Below are 23,578 nucleotides of genomic sequence, written 5' to 3' on the forward strand. Positions count from 1 at the left end.
TACTGAGTGCAGTGATGACTGGGAAAGAGAGTTAGCTGGAAGTCCCACGTATTCAAGGCACGTGTCCTGCAGCACGTGATTAATTCTGACACCCGCAAAACGTTCTTCTTTTTCACCAGGGTGCCTGCCAATTGGTAAATGTCCTAGATCAGCCATCCCCAAACTGCGGCCCTCCAGATGTTTTGGCCTACAACTCCCATGATCCCTAGCTAAGAGGACCAGTGGTCAGGGATGATGGGAATTATAATCCAAAGCATCTGGAGGGCTGAAGTTTGGGGATGCCTGTTCTAGATAGAGCAAGCAACCCTTGGAAGGTTAAATAACAGACAGGGCAAAGTGCCCAGCTTGGCTTCTATGTCCTGATTTTGTCCACCTCACCTACCACATCTGCCCATAGGAAACAATGCCGGTGAACCAGTGAATGATCCATGCAGTGGGACAACTGAATTTCTACCTAGCATGGCGGGGACTGTATATGAAACACTGAGGATGAGAAACAAGGTGGCAGGAAGATGGAACAGGATTGCAAAGGACATGTGGGGATGGTGGTAGATGCAAAGCACAAGCAGTGAAGAGACTCCCCAAATGCTAGGAAATCTGTTCACCAGTGAGAATGGATAAATGCACCCGGGAGACCAGTGCTTAGAATTCTGTGAGATACAAAGGCAGATGTGGCTTTTATCCAGAAAATGTCACATTAGCTTATCTGAAACTCCATTTTTCAGATATAGAAGCATTGCATGCCCCTTCCTATCCAGCTAACGAAAGGACTTGATGAAATATTAAATACTGTTCTCTTGCAGGAAACACATGGCATATAGAAGGAAAGAGCCAATCGTGCACATATGTGAACTAAAAAGCCCACGAGTAACCTGCTTCATTCATTGTCTGGATACACCACTTTGAAACGTTGGTGATTAAGCTGTTAAAAAATAGCTGAAAGAAATAAACAAGACTTTTATTAAGAAATTTGTATACTGCCCTTTGCCAAAAGGACACAGGTTAGTTTTCAACCTACTAACACCAGAACTTCAAATAATTATTTAAATAAAACTCATAATAAAAACAGCAGTGTCAAACTATTTATATGTTATGTCCGCCACTGCTCCCCTCGCCCAAAAGCCTGCTAGAAAAGCAGGCCATTGTAATAATGGTGGTGGCACACCTAACAGGCATTTGCATCACCATCACTGACTAAAAAGTGTATCAGTGAAGAAAAGACATGGGTTATGGCAAGTTTGGCTATTCTGGAAATGGGCAGAAAATGGACTGGCCTTGAGCAGTCGCCGTTGATTCTAAGTAACTCAGGTGAAGGGAACTTAAAGCAGATTTGCTCAGTGTGTCCTACAGTTGACATGCTGTTGTGTGGCTGCTGTCATTCAGACTTTACCACGGCAAGGCAACTCTCTTAGGAATAGTCTGGCAATTGGAATGTTATTGCTGGGGGGTGGTTATGCTGCTTTTGTGTATATTTGTGTCATTTGGCTCCCCAGATGTAGCGTCCTTGCTGAAGGTAGTGTATAATAAGCCACTGAGTGGGCAGGCATGTAGAGTCCCCCCCCACAAACTGACACTTGTCATATGTGAGATAATTGGTAGGGGAAAGGCTTGAGGACAAGGTGGCTTGCTTGTGGATGCTTGAGGCACATCAGTTCATGCTGACCCCTGGGAAACCTGGAAAGGCGATGGAAAACTGGTTCTCTTTAGAAGGTGTTATGTTTTCCAGTATTTGAAGAGATGTACTTGGAGAAGGAAAGGATTTCAGATACAAACGGAAATTAAAAGCACAGCAAGTTCTTGGGCATCATATCTGTTTTAAGTCATTCTGCAAAGACCATAGCACTTGTGTGATCTCACTGTGTGGTGGGACAGACACTATATGGAAGAAGGAGAAGCCCACACATACAAACAAGGCAAACTGAACGAAGGAATCTCTCCTGCCCTGTTGTATCACAATAGAAATCAAAACAGTTAAGTAAGTTTGCTTTCCACAGGTAATATGAGCAAAGCTGAATGGTAGTAGAAAATGTTAATTTTCCTTGAGACACAGTGCATTGTAGCCAATGAAGTTCTACTCCGAGTAGGTCTAATTTAGTGGACCAAATTTAGTCATGTCCATTCAGTGGGTCTTAGAACTTAGTTGGTTGCACCCAATATATACTTCTAATAATGTCCTGGAGAGCTGGTTGCTCATTGCTTCTTATTTGCTCTTAGGTACATTACAGTATTCCTGGCTCGTGCCTTGTATGAGCCCCTTGCCAATTCAGCACTGCAAGGGCCATGCATGGATTAAACAGGATTTGTTAGTTTTATCTAAATACTGACTTACTAATAAAAGCATTAAAACCCTAAACCACCTGCTCTTTACTCCTTTTTGAAATTTGAGCCATCCACCAGTTTTGCTAAGAAGTTAAATTTGTACACAGGAAACTGGGTTCTCTGAAATTGCCGCAGTGTTGCTATATATAAAAATATATCTCTGTTCTGAACAGCTATTTAAAGAATTGACATCAGTACATACAGACCAAAAAAAGCAAGTGCTTTTGTCATTGGTAGGTGATAACATGGGAAGAAGCCAGAAGCATGCCCATTTTTCCAGTTTGGCTACTGTGGGATTTACCGTCTTAAACTGGTGTGGGGAGCCTTTTTTAACCTGTGGGCCACTTTCCCTTCTGGCCTCATGCCAGTGGTGGGTGGGGCCACAGAGGCAAATGAATGTACAGTGGTGCCTCGCTTAACGAATGCCCTGTCAGATGAAATTTTCGCTTAAAGAAAGGATTTTTCTAGTGGAGGTTGCCTCGCTAGACGAATTCGTTTTACGAAAAATTCGTCTAGCGAATCGCGGTTTCCCATAGGAATGCATTGAAATTCAATTAATGTGTTCCTATGGGCAAAAAAAATATTCCAAAAAATTGAATGCATTCCTATGGGATTTGCTAGACGAATTTTTCGTTATAAGAATAGACCCGTGGAACTAATTAAATTCGTCTAGTGAGGCACCACTGTAGAAGAAGTTCTCTTTGTCTAGTAAACTAGCTTCTACACACATTCACACATCCCTCTGTATTCTCCATGTAGGCAAGCAAGAGGCACTATCAGAATTCAGTGACATATTTCACCCAGACAAAATCACTTGGTGTGAAGTGTGACCATTGGCAAGTTCTGAGGGACAGATAGTCTGAAGGACTGCATTTGGCTCCTAGTCTTGAGGTTCCCCACCCCACCCCTGCTCTAAAGAGCTGTGTGGATCTGGCATAAGGTGCTAAATTGTTTTGTTGTTTAGTCGTGTCCGACTCTTCATGACCCCATGGACCAGAGCACGCCAGGCACTCCTGTCTTCCACTGCCTCCCGCAGTTTGGTTACAGGTAGGTAGCCGTGTTGGTCTGGATCGAAGTAAAAATAAAAAAATTCCTTCAGTAGCACCTTAAAGACCAACTAAGTTTTTATTTTGGTATGAGCTTTCGTGTGCATGCACAGGACAAGGTATCTGAAGAAGTGTGCATGCACACGAAAGCTCATACCAAAATAAAAACTTAGTTGGTCTTTAAGGTGCTACTGAAGGAATTTTTTTATTTTTCCCGCAGTTTGGTTAGACTCATGTCCGTAGCTTCGGGGACACTGTCCAGCCATCTCGTCCTCTGTCGTCCCCTTCTCCTTGGGCCCTCAAGCTAAATACCTATGCTTAATTTCATGGGAAGAGTTTCCCCCACAAATCTGACTATTCTTGCAAGTGCTGGGCCAGGCCAAGCAATTTGATCTATGAGATTATGGACCATAAAAATTGCCCTGCAGGCTCATCCATCCAGCTTTGCATTATGTATTTTATTTGTAACCAGTTAGAAGCTTGGTGGAAGCTCACAAAGAAGGCGACATGGTGAGAGCATTCTCTCTTGATGTGGAGGTTGCACTTTGGCTGTCATATCTTGACACCATTGGAAGCCTTCCCCTTTGCATATGCATATTTTTGTAAAAGCACTTCATTGTAACATCCTTCAGGGTATGTTCAGTAAATTGAGGCTTACCCAAGCCTATGAAGCGCTATTCCTTAATCTCAGGATATGCATGCTTTCCTGCTTTCTATTGCACAAATTGGTGTTGAAGAAATATGGTGAATGAAGCAGGATGCATTTAATGGATCAAATATGTCACCTTGCAGTATCCTAGGGAATTGGGAGCCACAGATGTGCAGATGAACTCCATTGTTCACTTGTTATTAAAGTGTGGAATCGTAATTAATCTCTTTAGTTACTGGAGTACTCCCTGTTCTGCTTCCAGTACTGGGTACTGACTTCAGAGATTGGTGGATGTTAGGAACTGGTCATGTTTGTATACCTGATTATCGTCTTCCAAAGCAACTACTCTATTCCGAACTTAAAAATGGAAAGCGTAATGCTGGTTGTCAACAAAAGAGGTAAGGCAAATCTTTAAAAATGTAGTATAAACACTGACAATTGGGAAACACTGGCTTGCTAGTGCTCCAGTTGGAGAACAACCTTTACCAAAGGTGTCATGGACTTTGAAGATGCTTAAACTGAGGACAAGAGGGAGAAACGTGCTAAGGGGAAGGCACGCTTGGCAAACCCTCACCATGATCAACTTCCACCCAGAAACACCCACTGTGGAAGGATGTGTGGATCCAGAATTGGCCTCCACAGTCACTTACGGACTCACTGTTAAGACTGTGTTCATTGAAGACAATCTTACTTGGCTACAAGTTGATTGCCAAAGAAGACAACATTGGTTGACAGAGGTGCAAGCACACATCCTCTGAAACAAGATGCATTGTGAGGGGGACTCTACATAATAGTCAATTTCTTATCCTGACTTTTGCTGGACTGTGTATTTTTAGTGCTCTTCTCACAGCAGTTTGTGAATAGTTTAGCTTTGAGTTCAGCATTCTTTTCCACACATTTCAAGCCCCGAGTACCCAGCAAAGGAACCAATTGAAATGTTCTTAATTTGGATGCTGAAGGACAGAGCCACAGATGAATGACAAGAATAAGATGTTTGAGGGGAAGGCTTCAGAACAAGGGTGGGGGAGGGAGTTGAGCTTGAAGCTCTGATTCCTCCAAAGGTGAAAGAGGGAAGGCATTAATGTGGTCTTCATTAGTGGACTAGTCAGAAGCCTAGTTAATGGGCTTTGACTGCAGGAGGGAGCCTCCCTTTAGGCTGTAGATTTGAGCAACTGCAGTTTGGAGAATGAAACAGGCTGAGGCCATTACTGTGGGAAATGAAGGCAGCTTAGATTCTGCTGGGGCTGGATTTGTCATCTATGTTGGAGTTATGCAGTTGAACTGTGTCTCTCACTGCCTATAAAGATCCCTTTCCGCATAAGGAGAGCTAGTTAATATGTGTGTGCTCTTTCTGGTCTGGTTACGTTTGCTGTAGCTGGGAATGATGGCTTCTGTGAACTCAGGTGGAAATGTCCACTGGGCTTGGGTAATGTCCTGTTGAACATGGGGTGGGAAGTACATTCCTGGGGGTGCTGTATGTGTGATATTGCTTGCATTGGCCACCGACCCCAGTGAACAACAGGAGGTCTGAGGTGATTCAGTAGAGCAGGCACATCCAATAGTTAGATCGTGATCTACCGGCAGATCACTGGACGCCTATGGTAGATCACTGGCTCGCCCAAAGAAGCCCAACAAGTTTGGCTCCCCTTAAAAAAGCTCAAAATGTTTGCCCTGCACCCCCAAAAACGGGGCTTTCCCCCTCCCTAAAAAAAGCTCAGCAACTTTGACCTGAACCCCAAAGAAACGGGTCTTTCACCTTCCTCAAAAAAAGCTCAACAACTTTGATCTGAACCCAAAAAAAGGGGGTAGGTCACAGGTGACTGCCAGTCTCTTGGAAGTTGGCCACCCCTGCAGTAGAGCAAGTCTCTTCATCGCTTCATCCTGCCTCTTCCACAAATGTGCCTGTGCCCTGTCAGAAGGTGGGCCACCCAAGGCCAACACTTGCTTCTGCTTAGGTATACAAAATATGAATTTGTTAGGCTGTCTGCAAAGGGAAAGAGAGGATTTTGGTGCAGAAAACAGTTTGGGGGAAGGAAACAAGAGCTAGCTCGGTTGTTTGGATAGGTTCTGAGTGATGCTGTCTGATTGTGCAGGCCTGTTAAGACTTAAGTGAAAAGGCAGCTGAGATGAACCTTAAGCATAGAGGGTCAGCAGTACCAACCCCACAGTGGCATTCTCATTTCCTATCCCTCAGGGTCCCTTCCCAGCATGCTGATTTCACAGCCTGGTGCTTGCTTTTGCAGGATGACCTAATTCCTTTGTAGTGAAGAGGCTGCATCCCCTGAAAGACCAAGCTGTAAGCTGCTCTGCAAATAGCTCCATTATTCTGGCAGCTGGTGTAGGCAGCTATCAATTCCTGCACGGCAGAAGATGGCATATTAAATATTTACCATACAGAAATGACGCAACTGGCAACAAACAAAGGATCTATTAGGGGGTTGGGAATCTGCTCTGGGGTTTGGGAAAGCAACTTCCTCTCATTTAAAAAGTGTTTGTACTGCAGTTGTGAGCAGCTCCGTGCTCTCAAAAGAAAGGGCAACATTTATTTGGTTTTTACCTACTCTACTCAGAGTGGCTTGAAAACAGTGAGACTTGTAAAAATTCAGTTCTGGAAAAGCTGATTAACTGCACCTAAAAGGCAGCCTGGACCTTGGCAACTAGCAGCTCACACTCTTTGCCTTGAGAGGGTTCATTGCTTAATGGCCATGATGGCCTCGGGGCATGAGTAGCTGTGGTTACTGGCACATTGTCTAGATGGCTGCAAATTAGAAGTTTACCGTACTCAGGATACATGCAAATGCTTAATCTGTGGCTCAGGGTAGTTGTGTCCATTGGGAATAGTGATTGTACTTGCTTTCCTTACTGCTTCATTTAACGTTGAAATGATTTTATTTTTTTCTCTTGTGAGTCCATATATTGATGTTTTGTGGTGAATGTGACTGCTTGGAACAGGTGTCACTGCAGCCAACTTGATAATTACACACAGACAATTTATAGGCCGTGTGTGAGGGGTGCATAAGACAAATCTTTCTCTTGCTTTCCTTGTGGCATCTGAATGTTTCCTTTATGTGTTTTAGAGGATTGGCTGGTGATGATCATAGTATGAGTTCTTAAGCTAACAGTTCTAAATTTAGACACCTTGGTTTTTTCCAGTCTGCCCACAGCCCAAATCCATGATGTTGCCTGCCACATGGAGCCAAAACTGGCACTGCTTCTGCCAAAAATTGTGGTGGGCTGCTGGAAATTTGAAAAACATATGGCTCTGAATCATATGGGAAATGTCTTTGTCCAAGATAGTGGGACTGTTAAACCTTGGCCCTTGTCAGAGGATCTCCCTCCTTAAGGAGCTGTTCATACCCTGGGAGGTGAGAGTGGATAGTGGGAGCTATCCAGTGGAGTCTTTCTGTGACATTGGCCTACTAGAAGTCACTTGTACCACAGCATGTCTTACAGGCGGCTTCACTGACAGCATCCTTTGTTCTTTCATAATTAGACTTTGTTAAGGACCTTTTCCCTCCCTTGAACATGCTACAGAACATGGTACTTCTTTTCTGAATAGCTGTTAATGTGTCGTGATAATTTGAGTAAGCCCCTGTGCAGGTGTTGCAATCATCTTCTCTTCCATCCACAAACTTCCTCTTGTTTATTTGTGCCATTCTGCTTTTCACCAGTAGAAGGCAATAAGTGATTGCTGATGATGATCCCAGGTTGAGGAGGGCCAGATCATCCTGAACTCTGGGGTTTTCTGGAATGGCAAAAGAACATAGGGAATTGGGGCTCAAAAGTAGTAAGTTGGGAGCAACTGGTAATCCTGAAACTCATGAAGACACATAGGCTGTCATTGGGGTGGGGGGGCAGGAAAGCTCCTGGTGTGCTTGGTATGAAACATCTTCTTTACACTGTCCAACTTCCCCAGCTTATGATCCACTGTGTTCATATTAGTTTAGATTTCCTTTTTTTTTTGCTGTACCATCCAGAAGGGCTCCTAGCGCTTGTATGGTAGCTGTGTTTCTTGAAAGCAGAAATGAGCGCTAGGGAAGGGGAATCATGCAAATTAAACATGTAAATATTATTAAATGATAACTAGTTTGTTTTTTAATAAAGTGGATATGAGTACATATTAGCCCATCCTTGTATTTAATGACTTGCATGGCAGCCACAGGCAACAAGGAATTGCATTCAGGCTGGCTGAGGAAGGAGGGACCCAGCATAGAAACCCAAAATATTCACAGTGCGCACTGAAGAGGAATAGTTGTTTTTCAGCGATTCACTGGTGACTTATGATTTACATCTTCAGGGTGAAGCATCTGTCTAGAGTCTTGGGGGGTTCCAGAGGCAAGCCTAGCAGAGTCCTTTCTGGATTTCCACTGCTGTTTGAGAGTAAATATTGATCAGGCTCACTCTGAAAACAGCTTTGTCAAACACCTGTGTTCTGCAGGGTGCTGTTGGGTTAGCTGCCCTGAGAGATGTGATTGCTGTGGCATCAGCCTAGATAAGTGCTTCACAAACTTTTTGAAGTGGAACCTACCTGCAAACTTACTGAACCTTTCAGGACCCACTTGTAAACCATCAATGCCTTTCATCAATGCCTTTCATCAATGCCTTTCAAGCCTTCGACAACCCTTTCTTTTAAAAGGGTCTCAACAGTAATGGTGTGCTAGTGGTCAAAGCCCCTGGAACAAAAGCCCCTCATTATGCAACCCACCCAGGAATACTTTGGGACTTTCAGATTAAGAAGCACTGCCCTGGACTCCCAGCACTGCTGATGGGAAGATAGTATGTTAACCTACTTCTACACAGATGCATCCTAATTCACAGTAATCCGTTCCTCATACCAGTTGTGTTGGCTTGTTATCCTGCCAGAGAAGTTGTGTTCAGAGACTCCTATCAGCAGTTGTGCAATTAAACTGCTATCCAGCTGAATACAGACCACTGCCCATGTACAGAAGCCTGCCAGGAATTGCTAACCTGCCTGAGATGAACAGTGGGGGAGGGGGTTTAGCACCAGTTGTTGCTGCTGATAACAAAATGTCCCTTCACTGGGTATCTGCCTTTCACAGCAGTTTTTGGGGTTTTCAACCTGTGGATTCATGTGCTTGTGGCATGCTCAGACTTGTGTGGTTTTAAGCAGCTGTTCTTTCAGAATGGTGTTAGTCTTCTGCAACAGTAGCTCTGTAGTGTGGAGCACTTCTGTTCAGAGTTCCAGAGAATCCATACTCCTCCCCCAAACTTGGTTTTCCCTTTTTTTCACCTCCTAATGGTCAGCCTGAAGCTGAGGCTCCAATACTTTGGCCACCTCATGAGAAGAGAAGACTCCCTGGAAAAGACCCTGATGTTGGGAAAGATGGGCACAAGGAGAAGGGGACGACAGAGGACGGGATGGTTGGACAGTGTTCTCTAAGCTACGAACATGAGTTTGACCAAGCTGCGGGAGGCAGTGGAAGACAGGAGTGCCTGGCATGCTCTGGTCCATGGGGTCACGAAGAGTCGGACACGACTAAATGACTAAACAACAAAAATGGTCAGCCAGCCATGTCTCCACTGAGCATGTCTAGTCCTCATTGAGCACCTTTTGTTTTTCCTCACCCAACCTTGGTCTCTGTTTTGGATGGGGGTGAACAACAACACTCTTGTGCCCAGTTCTGTCTACATTGAAATCTTTCATTTCTCTATTGGTTTCTGTGTGCAGCTCACTTCCTTGGGAACATGTTATAGTAGTGAATGAATGAATAATTTATTACGGTCAGTTTTTTAGTATGATCCAGAAAACGACCTGTCCAGACAACGTGATGGTTCTTTCTGTGATTTTTAGATGTCTGTGCCTCTTCCTCTCTTTCCAGCAACGCCCTTCCATTCCCCCTCCCATCTGGCTGTCAGTTTTCTTTCCCACTCAGCCAGTCAACATTCCATGCTCTTTAATTCTTATTGGACTATATCTGAGGTTTTCCTCAGTTTTTATCCCTGCAAGGGTTTTTGAGTAACTGCCGATCTTCAGTTTGCCAATCCTTCCCTGTTGTGTGTTCTGGGATGCCATTTTCGTCTACAGCACAACATAGACTTGAATCAGAAACTGAAGATCCATTTTTGATGGTGCTAATGCTGATCTAGTTTTTAAACAATTCTCTGTCTGCTGGTCGCCACTCATTTAGTGATCTCTCAAGAATCGAAGAATGCATCTTGTTACTCTTTGGACCTGTGGTTTCTAAAAGTCATGTTTATTGCAATCTCTGAAAAACTAGCTCATATGTTACATTCTGCCAGGGGCAATGTAGACCCCTCTAACTTTGCTTCTGTTTGGGAGCTCTTTGTGATTTATATGGTCAAACAATCTCATGGCTGGCACAATCCTACTAAATATAATTTTGTTTGGCAACATGTATGAATTCTTGACATATTTTGCATTAATATGATCCTTGTTTCCAACCATGGAATATAGTTTGTGCTATTCAGGCTTTTAAAGTTTTATTTTTTTATTATCTTGTATTTTTACTCTTGCCTTTATGATGGTTTCTGTTATGTATTTTAGGTTGGTGTCTTGTTTGTCATACTGTATTTGAAAATCTCATTAAAAAGTTATGTAAAGGAAACAAAATAGAGGCAATGATGTACTTGGAGAGGATCCATATTGGGGAAATTTGCCGGTACTGAGAGGCAAAGGGTGTGACTGCGTGTTTCTTCCCTAAGCTGCTGTCCGATGACTTCCTGTTTTTGTTATTCGTAAGCAGAGCTGTGCCCCTTCTGTACATTTCGGACTAGGTAGTTTTAAATCTAAGAAAAAGGTTGGATGACAGGAAAGGAGTGCTGCAGCCACTGGTAAGAGGAGGGAGGTTACCCTTGGCAATTCAGTGCTTGGATGCTGTCAAGTGGGCAGCCGCAGAGGTTACAAGAACAAAGTTTCCTTTATAAGCTGATCTCTGCCTCTTGCTTCCTCAGATGACCTAGCGCTCCTTCAGAACATCTCCTCCTCGCCAGCTGAGAGGAGGTCTGCTTTTTCCTTACTCAAGGTGTGTCTTGAGAAAAAAATGCAACACAGAAGCATCTGTAGAGAAAAGTGTTGGACAGCCTCCAGCTTTGCTTCCTTCATTTTTGCAAAGATTTATGACAGATAAAACATGTCAAGTGTAGTCTTTCTGAAAAATGGTAAAGGAAAAGCTTCAGCTGTGAAGTTTGGAGTATGCAAAATTTATGCTCTGCACACTCAAACAGAGGTGTTTGTTTTTTTGTTGTGCTGTGACATGCAATATCCTATTTGAAGTTTCCTTGAGCTTTGGCTGTGTGAATCTGCTTGGCAAAAGCCCACCCTTCTTTATTGTCTGTCTCTTCATAGGTCTTTCCCAAGGGGAGCAATCAGGAGTGAAATGAGCTGGCCTTCTGAAAGAGGCTCACTAATGATGGGGAAGGTCAAAACCCTTGCCATGTGGCAGCTTCCCAAGAAACCTGCTCAGGATCATGGAAGGGCCGGGGGCCTACAGCATGTTTGGGTGTGCATCCAAGCAGTGACTACTTTTTTTGCTATTGTATCAGAATTTTTATGTTCTGTATAAATATCTCAAAGTTTTTAAACCTGCCAAATACCGCTAACTTTAATATCAGTTTAACTGAGGTGTTTGATTGGAAATTGGAAATGTCACATTTAGTTCTCGATCCAGTGTGTTGCAGGGTTGAAGTCCCCGCTGGGCCATGAAGCTGACTGGGTGACCTTGGGCCAGTCACTGTCTTCTTTTGGCCTAACCTACCTCACAGAGTTGTTGTGGACATTAATTGAGGAGGGGGAGGACCACCTTGAGCTCCTTGGACAAAAGGGCAGGACATAAATGCAATAAATAATGATTCATAACAATAAATTGAATATAGCACACTTACAGTGCAATGTAATGCATGTTTACTCAGAAATGCATTTCCTTGGTAAATGTCTTTAGCATCGGTGTCATTCCATGTTGAGTGATTCAGGAACTTTTATCTTACCATGTTATATTGCTTTCCGTTTCAGTTTTCTAAACGTAGTAAAATGGAAGGTCCCATATCTCAGTTTTTAATTTTTTATTTCATCCCATTTTTGAGTTATGAGGGTTTTAAAAAAAATTAAAATGACAATTTTAGTCTTGCCAGACTACGCAATAAATTTAAACACAGCCCAGAATTGAGATATTCCAAAACTAAAAATACCAATCTCTTCAGAACTTCATGAGTTTAATATGATATGGCACATGATGGACTTTTAGATTTAAACTATTAGATTTGTTCTGATCATTTAACAAGTGTACGGAATTTTAAGATAATTGGACGACATATAGTAAAAAAAATCATCAAAAATTGTACCACTTGATATGGAACGACCCATTGCAGCCTTAAATTGTTATAAGCAAAAATATTCAAAGCTTTACTTAAAAATTATTTTTATTGCAATTCTTGTATATGATTCTACCATTCATTGTCAGCCTTCTTCAAACTGGTGCCCTTCAGATGTTTCAGATTACAATTCCCATCAACCTCAGCCAGCTCTGCTTTGGGTGGGAATGGGTTTAGGAAATTACTAGTTCAAATTGCATTCATTCCACCCTCGCTTCAGTTTCCTGTGTATTTGTTTTCGTTGTTTCTCAGACATGTTATATGTTGTTAACCCAGGACAATGGTCAGTGAGGTCGTGCCTTAAGATCTATGCATGCGCAGTGGTGTTAGGAGGTTTTTATGCTGCATTCGTTGTGACATATTTGAATGAAATGTTGTATCCCACTGTGAGAACCTTCAGGTTGAAGGTGGGTTATAAATAGCACTACGACTATGTAGCCCAGTAAGCTGTGACATGCACCTTCTTCAGGAGAGTCAGGAAATATTCCTGATTCCAGAATTGGAACTCCTTGGCCTTTCTTCCTGTGAAGAATTGCTTCTGCCTAGCTGCATTGCCCAGTTGAAATCTGCATGAATCAACTAACAGAGGAAACCCTATCCTGAGGCCATTAGTATGTTACTTATTTCTTAGAAATGCAGTGCCTGTTTGTTCTCAATATGCACATCGTCCTGCAAGCTCTGCTCCTGTTCAGATCTCCGGAAGGGGAGTCATAAGTATAGAGTGTGAGCTTTGTTTTCTCCAAAGAGCACTCAGTATCTTGCCATGGCTTCCTAGTGATGTCTGCTCTCCTTGGCCTGGGTGTCCCAGTCCAGCCTGTTGCCTCTGGCGGTATCCTGTGCTTCCGGAGACAGCTAAGCTCCCCTTAAGTTTCAGGGATTTCATGAATATTAATAAAGACATTTGCTCTAATCCTATTAGGGAGGGAAGAGGAATGGCAACAAATTGATCTCTGAGGGACAGAATGGTGAATTCATGCTAAGCTCTCGTCCCAGTTGGGGAGGGAAGCCAAATTAATATGCTGTCCTGTAATGATGCATTGTGAAATGTAAAGGCTCATCATGACAGCTCCCATAGACACACCCCCAAAGACAATAACAAAAATGCAGGCAGCTATGTTGATCTGTTATTTATTTTATATTACACACCAACAGAATAAAAATAATAATAATAATTTATTATTTATACCCCACCCATATGGCTGGGTTTCCCCAGCCACTCTGAGCGGCTTCCAACAGAAGTATTAAAATACAATAATTTATTAAACATTAAAAGCTTCCCTAAATAGGGCTGCAGTCTGGTAGTTGTTTTTCTCTTTGACATCTGGTGGGAAGGCGTTCCACAGGGCGGGTGCCACTGTCAAGAAGGCCCTCTGCCTGGTTCCCTGCAACTTGACTTCTCGCAACGAGGGAACTGCCAGAAGGCCCTCGGCACTGGACCTCGGTGTCTGGGCAGAACGATGGAGGTGGAGACGCTCCTTCAGGTATACTGGACCGAGGCCGTTTAGGGCTTTAAAGGTCAGCACCAACACTTTGAATTGTGCTCGGAAACATACTGGGAGCCAATGCAGGTCTTTCAAGTCCGGTGTTATGTGGTCTCGGCGGCCGCTCCCAGTCACCAGTCTAGCTGCTGCATTCTGGATTAATTGTAGTTTCCGGGTCACCTTCAAAGGTAGCCCCACATAGAGCGCATCACAAGAGTCCAAGCAAGAGATAACTAGAGCATGCACCACTCTGGTGAGACAGTTCACGGACAGGTAGGGTCTCAGCCTGCATACCAGATGGAGCTGATAAACAGCTGCCCTGGATACAGAATTAACCTGCGCCTCCATGGACAGCTGTGAGTCCAAAATTACTCCCAGGCTGCGCATCTGGTCCTTCAGGGGCACAGTTACCCCATTCAGGACCAGGGAGTCCTCCACACCTGCCTGCCTCCTGTCCCCCACAAACAGTACTTCTGTCTTGTCAGGATTCAACCTCAATCTGTTAGCCGCCATCCATCCTCCAACCGCCTCCAGACACTCAGCATAATACACAATGTGCTTGGATCAACTGACAGTGATCAAATAGTAAACTGGCAAAGTAGTAGTTAGTATGTTGGGTGTTGGCTGGGAAGCACCGGATTCACAGCCCTGATTAGCTGGCTTTGGACCGGGCTCTGAGTCCACACGTGTTCCTGGCCAAACCCTGGCAGGGTCCCCAAACAGCCTCCCTTCTACCAAAACAGCAGCCTCTTGTGCATTCACACAAGTCCTCTTAACCACCCTGTGGTAGCTGGAAGGGCACATACTTCCACCCACCCACTTCCCTTTTCTGATAGCGGGCCTCAAATCTGTTTCAGATGCCTCTAGCCCACATCTCCCATATTTTGTATCAACTAGGAATGTGCTTGCAGGTTGGCTGGAAAAACATATCCAAACATCTCAGGCTTTCTTTCCTCATAGCTAAGTAACCACATTTGTACTCTGGAGCCATTTTTGAGGCTAGCTTGAGTTCTAGCATCTCGTTTTGGTGCAGAAAGCATTGGACCAGTGCCTGGCGCCAAAGAAAGTGTGTTGCAAGGAGCACTAACTAGACCGGCCATCTCCTGCTAGTGGAATGGAAGGTTTCAGAATAAATCTTCTTGGCTGCCCTACTTAACACAAATCACTGGCTCACACCATGACCCCCCCCACACTTCCCCATGTCTCTTGCTTGATGCTCTGTATCAACCAATCTAGAGGGGGGAACTGGTGCTCTGCTTATAAATCTGAAGCAGTGAAATGGTGTGGAAGAAGAGAAGTACCAGCATTTGCCTATGATTTCTTTGCTTTCTGTCGCCTCTTCACTTAATATTTTCCAAAGAAATTGTCCAAGCAGGCATCTGGATTAGGCATTGCCGTCTTTGCAATGATCCTGTGCAAAGCTTGCCTCGTGGCTGCTTGACAAGAACAGCCTGGGCAAATGGAGACTAAAAATAGCCAGATCAATAATTACAGCATGAGACCTCTGCCTCCATTCCTCCTTCCTTGAAAAAAAAAGAGAGAGGCAATATGTATATTTCACAGAGCAAGTGAGGCAGATTCCTGTAATGCTCTCCTAACCTTAGGCTGGGCTCATTGCCCACACTCCCTAGCACAGAGAGAAGGGCACCCAGTGCTCTTCATCCTGGGTTGCACAAATTGATTCTAGGCCCCAGTGATTTACCCCTTTCAGGAATTTTCAGCATCTGTAAAGCAAATGAAACTCAGTGCTCAACCCCATTATTGCCATAGATGGGGGTTTTTTTTGGGGGGGGGACGCTTGTAAGCTATGTAGTCCAACCCACTGCATGATGCAGGAAGCTGCCTAGCCTCAACTTCCATGTGAACTCTCTTAAAGTATTTCAAGTGCTATCATATTCTTGCCCCCCCCCAGCCACCATTTTCTCCAGGATAAACATTACCAGTCCCTTAATTGCAGACAGCATCATCCTCTGACTTATTGTTTATATGGACAGCACCATCAGTGTCTAAAAGTGGTTATTGTGAAAATGGGATGTGGGGGGAAGAGCTATACCAGCTCTGGTCATATCCAGACTACTGCAATGTGCTTAGAATGGGACTACCAGCTTGTCTGCAATTGTTTTCATATAAATTGTTTTATTGCTTGTAGGTTTGCCATGCTGAGCTCTTTTGTAATGAAGGGCAGGATATGAATAGTAGTAGTAGTAGTAATAAATAACATAATCAACAGCAAGTGGTGCAGAATGCAGCAGACTATTTGCTTGTTGGGACCAGGCAATTGCAGCATATAACATGAACTGTGTATTGGCAGTGCGGGTTGCCCATTTGCTTCAAAGCTCAGTTTAATGTTCTAGATATTTTAATCTCCTCAATGCTGCTCAATCAGGTTATTTTCAGGGTCACCTGCATCTGTATCAAATCTGCCTTAAAATCAACCTCGAAGGCCCTGCTGGTGGGCTTGCCATCAGAAACTGTTGGATCGATGGGTGTTAAAGATGGTGGATGCTTGCTTTTGTCACCCTTTCCCTCAGTGTCCTGACACTGATGACTTTTAAATGGGCCCAGAATACTGTTTTTTGTCCTAAACTGATTTTACTTGATTCCTTGGCAGTTTTGCATTTAACAGCTGCTTTTTTAAAAAAATCTATTTAATGGTTTTCTGCTTGTTTTCCTATTTTTTATACTGGTACGGTACTGCTTTACTACTGCTTTTAAAAACATCTCTAGATGTCTGATATATTGTGGTTTTATGATTTACAAGTAAGCTATGAATTAATTTTTTTGTTTTAATGTGTTGTGAGCTGCCTTGGGCAGGTTAATCCCCAAAAAGGTGACCTTTAAATATCAGAATGAATTGAGAGACTGCATATTGTGAGTTGAGATGCAGAAGCCAAGGGTTAGATGAGCAGGCCCATTGAAATGAATGAACCCAACTTAGCAATGTCCATTATTTTTGATGAGTTTACTCTGAGTAGGGCTAGCATGGGATGCAACCCCACGTGCTAAATGAGCAAAGCCGATGAGTGGAGGCTTCTCTGCTTTCTCCAACTCACCCGCTAGTTATTTGTGCGCTTGGCATGAGTTCCTCCTAGGAAGCCCTGACCGTGATGTGCAGGGTGCTGTCCTTTTTCTTCACCAAAGAGTTGCGAGCCCATCTGTCCTGAGAATGATGCAGTGAACTTCAATTGCTGGAGAGAACAGATGTGCTGAAGGAGGAGGAGCTGCTTGGGGAAGGGCTGTGAGGGGAACGGGAGGACTGGCAGCTCTTCACTGAGTTGTTGTTATGCAGCTGCTGCTTCTCTTTGTCATCTGAGCCAGGATAGAATTGCTTGAGGGCAGAGGGCACTTCCTTGCCTCCACAGTTGGTCCAAACCTTCCTCACCCACCTACACTCCCAAGGCTGTATGGTGGCAGGAGAAAGCTGTGAGGCAGCTGCAGCATGAAAATGTGAGCCTGTAGGGACCTCTTCTCTCTGTTCCTCTTGTGACCCTTTCACCACTGCTCTGACTGACTACTTCCTCTCCCTAGGTTCATCTTTTTCATTACTTTTTCCATTTCCCTAGCTCAGAAAAACCTGGATCTCGGTGTTTGGTCCTCCCCCTCTTCTTGGTCCTCAGATCTCTGCATGTGGTTCTGCATCTGTGGCCTCACAGAGCTGCCAGAGGGTGCCCAGCCAGAACGTTTGCCCTTTTGAAATCTGGTATAGCCCTCTTTTGTTGCCACCTGAAAACAGAGGCATTGGGAGAAAAAAGCAATTGACACAGAAGAGGCTTTCCGTAGACTTTTGGGGAAGTGCCTGTGGTCTTCACTAATAAGTGTACTGCTCAATATTATTTGTTTGTTCCTCCTTAGTGAGACTGAATCCACCAGACATGGATGCTGTACCAGGTAATAGTGCAAGGTGTTAATGGAGCATACTGTCAACAGACTAGTAAACTAATCGGCCCTTGTCCCGACCCCCCCCCCAAAAAAAACACCTCCATACAAAGACTGCTGGATACTCCATTGCCTGTAGTAGCCACTCCAGCCCACATCTATCAGCAGGTGTTGGATAAAACTTGCTGCTTATATCTCCAATGGGAATGCTAAAGAGTAGCCTTTAAACCACTACAGCTTTGATGCTCATCTCAGGGTGGATTTTTCCTTTGAAAGGGCTGTCTGTGCTGAGCTCCATGTGTGTGACCACAAAGGAAAAGAACTGGTTTCTTTCCTGTACCTGTACAGTAATTATTTGCATGATCATCTGTGTAATCTCACAATCCACCCTCCATCCCCGCTGTGCTTGCTACCTTAGCCTGCTCTTGGTCAAAGCTTCATATTTACACGCCCACCGGGTAATCATAGGTGACAAGTAATTCCATGCAGGCAAGTGAGTGAGCTGGCGGAAGGCAGCAGAGCATTCAGTCCTTCCTCTGTCCCCAGTACAGAAGCCTAAGTGGCTTTGCCAGAAAAAGTGAAGGCCCTTCCTTTGCACCCAGAATAGGAATGCAGTAGAATGCTAGGAGAGGAATGGAGTCCCCTATCCCTCCTCTGCCAGTGCTCCAGCAGGCTAGTGGGCATTTTTGCAGGCTAGTAACTTTTGTGGGCTTCCTGACAAGGGTACTTTTTACATAGCTGCTGCATGTGGTTTCGGAGGCAGCAGCCATGCATGCCCCCTTGAGAATAAACATGGAGGGTGGGGGAGAGTGGCCCACCAAAATGCTGGCCCAGCTCCAGAAGGTTCCAAAGCAATACCCATGCAGCAGATGCAGGAGCTACCCGGTATATGTATGGCTGCAAAGACAACCACATTTCACGCACCTCAATGACAGGTGAGCCACCTGTCTTTCCTCAGAGAAGCTGGCATGTGATCTCCAGGCAGCTGCTAGAAGCAACCCTGCCTAGCCAGCAGTCAAATGGTATCCTGTGTCTTCAAACAATACTCCTGAGGTAGATGCCTTGAAATCTAGAAGCATTACACGGCCCATCTACAAGGCTGGCCCCTGGGAATGAGAAATGTTTCCCCCCCACCTCCCAAGCCTAGTGGCAAGGTGCAGGGGGGCTTCACCACTGTGGCTGTTAATGAGGATGTTTTCCATCACTGTTGAGTATGGGAGCCAGGTTGTGCTGCTCCATAGGCTGCTTGAGCAAAATTGGGGAGGGGCCTCTGTCTTCTAAAACAAGCCTCCTAAATAACGTCTTGCCCAAGGCTGCACTGAAACAGGATTTATTTATTTTTTTGCATCGCCTGTTTAGGGAGAAGCTGGCTGTTGGCCCACTTGGGATTTCACAGCAAAGGAAACTGCATTTCCACCCAAACCCTCATTTAGCCCAGCTTGGCGTGGGAGCTTTTGCTCTTGTTCTGTGCTACTTGGACAATTTGTTCCTGTTAGCTGGAAGCCACAATAAGCAATAGCAGCACTGCTTTTTCTTAAGATGCTTGAGGCAGCGGGTGTTGGTGAGCATCCCCCAATACTTCAGTTGCAATAATAAAACAGAAGCTGTCTGACACCTTTTTTATATGGGGGGGGGGGAACCCCACACAGTTCAGCTGGTTGGTTCTAAAGCTGCTGGAACTGCCTTTTGCTCTGCTCTCAGCTTGAGGAATTGTAGAGTTTACATCCCTCCTGAGGCAATGGGCACATCAAACTTCCACTTTTCTTGCCTAACCTATGATGCATATAATGTTTCTGGCTGTGAACTGCAAGTAGATTAGGGGCCCCTAATCTTTTTGGGCCCAGGTACACATTTGGAAATCTAAGAAGTTGCACAGTTCCTATTTGACAGAAGGAAAAACTAACAATGCTCAGAAACAGGGGCGTCTTAAGCATGTTGGGCGCCGTGGTGCGATGATGGCTCCGGCGTCCCCTGCCCCACCCCGTTTCTCGCTGCGGCAGGCACAGCCATGCGGTGCCCCCCGGGCTTGCCTTAGAGCTGGCCCTGCTCAGAAACCACCCTCTAAAAAAGAAATGTAAAACACAAAAACATGAGAATAGGCCTTTTCAGTCGTGCCCCATCTGTAGAATGCTCTTCCCAGGGAAACATACCTGGTGCCATCCTCAGGTTTGAGACAGCAGGCTAGGACACTTTTTAAAACTCAGGCCTTTGGTAGCTAAGCTGGGCCTCTGCAGGGGTGCTAACCCCAACCATCCCCCTTATTGCCTTTCATTAATTGGATATAGCCAGGTATGGGTGGCTGTCACCTGTGAGGCTGCTTGCACTGGCTTCCTGGTTCCGCTTCTGTTCTTAGAAGGCAGTGTCCCATCAGTTTTTATAACTGACTGAAGTGTGTGCTGTGTTGCCTTCAAGAAACTAAAAGGCAAATCATGATCTTAAATTCCTTTTTAAAACTTCAATCTGTCATCTTTAAGTGGCTTTGTTCTTGACTGCACGTATGAAATGCCAAAGGTTTGCAGCCAGTTTAAGGGGGGGGGGGGAACTCCTGTAGATTTCGTTGCCACAGTACATTGTGATAGCTTTCAAAGAACAGTAAGAAACATTAATAGACATTGTGACTATATTGTTGGCCATAATAGCTCAGAGCAAAGCCTCTTTATTCAGAATTGGGATAGCTTCAATTATGGGGTATTGGAAACCAAAGGGGTTCTTCACCATTTTGCCCTGCCTATGTGAGCTTTCCTGTAGCTCCAGGTGGGCCACAGTTGGATGCAGAGGGCTGGAGTCAACCAAGTCTTTGGCTGACTGTATGGCAAATTCTCATGTTTTTTAACAATCACACGCCACTTAAAAACGAGTTAGGCAAAAATATCATCTAAAGTCCAGGTATTTAAGTGTATGGACTGCACTGATTCTGATATCCTGCTTTGCAAAAAGGAGCTGTTATCCTCCTTAAGCTTTGTGTCCTTTCCTGTCACTTCCAGGTCTCTCAGAGGGGAAATGACTTAGCACTTGGGGTGGGAAACACAAAGTGAACCGGAAGTCAGCAATGTGCAGTTTTGCAGGACTGCATTTTGCAATCACGTGGGCAGTGTGTGTGCCAATGGCTGGGAGAGTGTGGTGGGCAAGTGACTACACTGTTGAGCTTGTCATTACAGTTCTCATGTAGGCTTCTGTGGGATAGAAAGAGCAGACCTTGTGGTACCGAGTTCCTAGGAGTCTCCTTACAGTTCAGACTGTGTAGGGCCACCAACTTAGATGGCTTTGAATGAGGATTAGACAAATTCATTGAGGAAATGGCTATTGATGGCTAACTAGCTACAGTAGCTATGCTCTGCCATTGTGGAAGCAGTAATGCTTTCGAACACCCATTGCTGGAAACCATAGGAGGGTTTTTGTTGCACTCAGGTCCTGCTTGTGGGTTTCCCCAACTGGACATCCGGTTGGCCACTGTGAGAAGAGGATGCTGGGCCACAAGGGCCACTGGCAAGTAGCGAGCTATATGGACCCAGGGGCCTGGCAGACTGCACATGGAATACTAATTCTGGGTGCCACAGTTTAAGAAGGATGTTGACAATCTGGAGCACATGCAGTGGAGATCAAGGGTCTGGAAACCAAGCCTTAGGAGGAATGGCTGAAGGAGCTGGGTATGTTTAGCCTGGAGAAGAAGAGACTGAGAGGAGATATGATAGCCGTATCTCAAGGGCTGTCACATGGACAGTGGAACAGCCTCCCATCAGAGGTGATGGCCTCTCCTTCACTGGAGGTTTTCAAGCAGAGGTTGGATGGCCATCTGCCATGGATGCTTTAGCTGAGATTCCTGCATTGCAAGGGGTTGGACTAGATGATCCTCAGGGTCCCTTCCAACTCTACAATTCTATGATTCTATTCCCCTAGATGATATTATTATTATTACTATTATTATTATTATTATCCCACCCATCTGGCTGGGTTTCCCCAGCCACTCTGGGCGGCTCCTAGCAGAACACTAAAAACAGAATAAAACTTCAAACATTAAAAACTTCCCTAAACAGGGCTGCCTGTAAGTAAGAACTGAGTAAGCAGTTGATGGGCAGCCTAAAGATTCTCTAAGCCAACCATGACATGCAGAGAGTGGAGGTGATGGAGTTGGGGGATAAGAGACAGTGGTGGAGGCTGGTCCTCCCACTGCTTGGGAGTTTCACTCCTCTCCTCGCCATCTCTATGCATAGTGGCGATCGGGGGGGGGGGCAATGAAGCTGCCTGCCCGGCGCTCTGGTGACCCCTCCAGGCAGCAGGAGGGTCTCTACCCGCGTGGGCGCTGCCGCGCAAACTCCTCCTTCCCGCCGCCTTGGCTGGGTCTGCCGGGCCTGGCCCGGCGGGCGGCCACTGCTTCTGTACGGTGTCTTCCTTTGTGCCGCCTGAGCGGGGGGGGGGGGGGGGAGAAGCCCTGCCTGCCTGCTTCCCTCCTGCTACCCTTCCGGGGAGGGGAGGGGAGAGCTGGGCGGGCGCGAGCGAGCGCCGGCGGCGGCCTTTTGTCATTCCGATCACACACGCAGACGCGTCCGCGCTCGCTCGCTTGCTCGCTCACTCCGGCGCTGCGCCTGGGCGCTGCGGGCGGGCGGCGCAATCCCACCGCCGGGGAGGGGCGGCCGTGGGGTCGCCACCATCGCCGCCGCCCCCTCGTCTGGTCCTCTCTTGGAAGGAGCGCCGCCCCGGGCATGGGCATCTCGCCGTAGCTGGAGCAGGGAGGAGAGGAGGGCGGGAGAGACCCGCCCCGTCTCCGCCACCGGCGGTGGCCCCAGCAGCAGCAACAGCCTCCGACCATGGAGGTGGGCAAGATGGTAAGGGCAGGGCGCCGCCGACGCAGGCGGACGGGAGCCGCGGAGGGCAGATGGCGCCCGGCTTTGTGAGAGGGGCGGCGCCCGGGATGCTCCCCGGCAGGCAGGCGGGATGGGGGCGCGGATACTCTCCGGGGTTGTCACCAGCCCCGGGTGGGGTTTCAAGAAGGGAGAGGAGCGGGCCGGGCGGTAATCCAGCGCATTGTGTGCCCTGCCGCCGCTTGCAGGAGAACCCTCGGGGCGCTCGGCTCCAGAGACTTAGCACTGGAGGAGGTCCAGCGCCGGAGGACGGGGTGGTCCCACCCCAAGCCTTGGACACCGGCTTGCTCGAGGTGGAGCTCGCCTTCTCTTCCTCCTCCCATTTCCTCGAGAGGAGAGTTGGGAGGGAGGTGCTTGTTGCTGCCTCCGTTGTCCCCGGTTGCCTCCGTCTATCTAGCCTTGCAGGGCTCGGGAGCCTCCACCCCCCTTTCCCCATCTCGGGAGTCTCCTTGCGGCGTCTTCCCAGCCTGGGTTAGAACATGGCTAGCGGGGAAGCGCGCAGAGCCAGCCTCTGCTTTGTTGCAGCAGGGAAAGAGCCGCCGCCACCTGTCTCCGGCTAAGCGAAACACTCTCAGCCGGCATTGTGAGCGTGTCCAGGACCACTATCCCTCCCTCCCTCCTTTTGCGGGTGGATCTGGGCCGAAGGGGGCAGGGCGCGACCTCGAAAGGGGTCAAGTTGGTTCTGTGCAACAGAGTTCCCCAGGGCTGCCTTTCGGAAGCAGCAGGAAAGGCTTTGAAGGACTCCCGCCGGAGACTCCGTTGCCGGGGGGGGGGGGCGTGTTGGTGTTTGCCTCCTGCAGTCACAGCGGTTGAACCCTTCAGAGCCGGGAACAGGAGCTGTTTTCAAGCAGCAAAAGGGGGCAGGCTTTGGTGGGGGGAGTTAGCCCACCTGGGGGGGGGGCTTGCGAGCCACTGATTGGCTGCCAGTGACATCATGCTACCTAGACAATCCCCCCTCCATCCCTAATTCGTGCTTTAAGAGTAGCGGGGGTTTCTGGA

At 46.3% G+C, this 23,578-nt stretch overlaps 1 protein-coding gene and 1 long non-coding RNA gene across 3 annotated transcripts in view; both read left to right on the plus strand.

Annotated features, from left to right (window-relative positions):
* HIP1 (huntingtin interacting protein 1) overlaps positions 1-23,578 on the plus strand; it is a 70,136-nt gene that overhangs the window by 4,885 nt on the left and 41,673 nt on the right. The window contains exon 1 of one of the 2 annotated variants that reach the window (XM_060268459.2): positions 22,064-22,543. The exons of the other annotated variant lie outside the window; for it this stretch is intronic. Within the exon in view, the coding sequence (XP_060124442.1) occupies positions 22,526-22,543 (18 nt within the window). The 5' untranslated portion in view covers positions 22,064-22,525. Of the gene's footprint in view, positions 1-22,063; positions 22,544-23,578 lie in introns of those variants that run through there. 2 annotated transcript variants of the gene reach the window in all.
* Positions 867-11,579, plus strand: LOC148683551 (uncharacterized). Its single transcript, XR_015947136.1, has 4 exons — positions 867-1,001; positions 4,247-4,412; positions 10,948-11,018; positions 11,342-11,579. It is a non-coding gene; the product is annotated as an uncharacterized LOC148683551 (long non-coding RNA).

This window comes from Zootoca vivipara, chromosome 14, assembly GCF_965207765.1.
Source record: "Zootoca vivipara chromosome 14, rZooViv2.hap1.1, whole genome shotgun sequence".
Classification (NCBI taxonomy): Eukaryota; Metazoa; Chordata; class Lepidosauria; order Squamata; family Lacertidae; genus Zootoca; species Zootoca vivipara.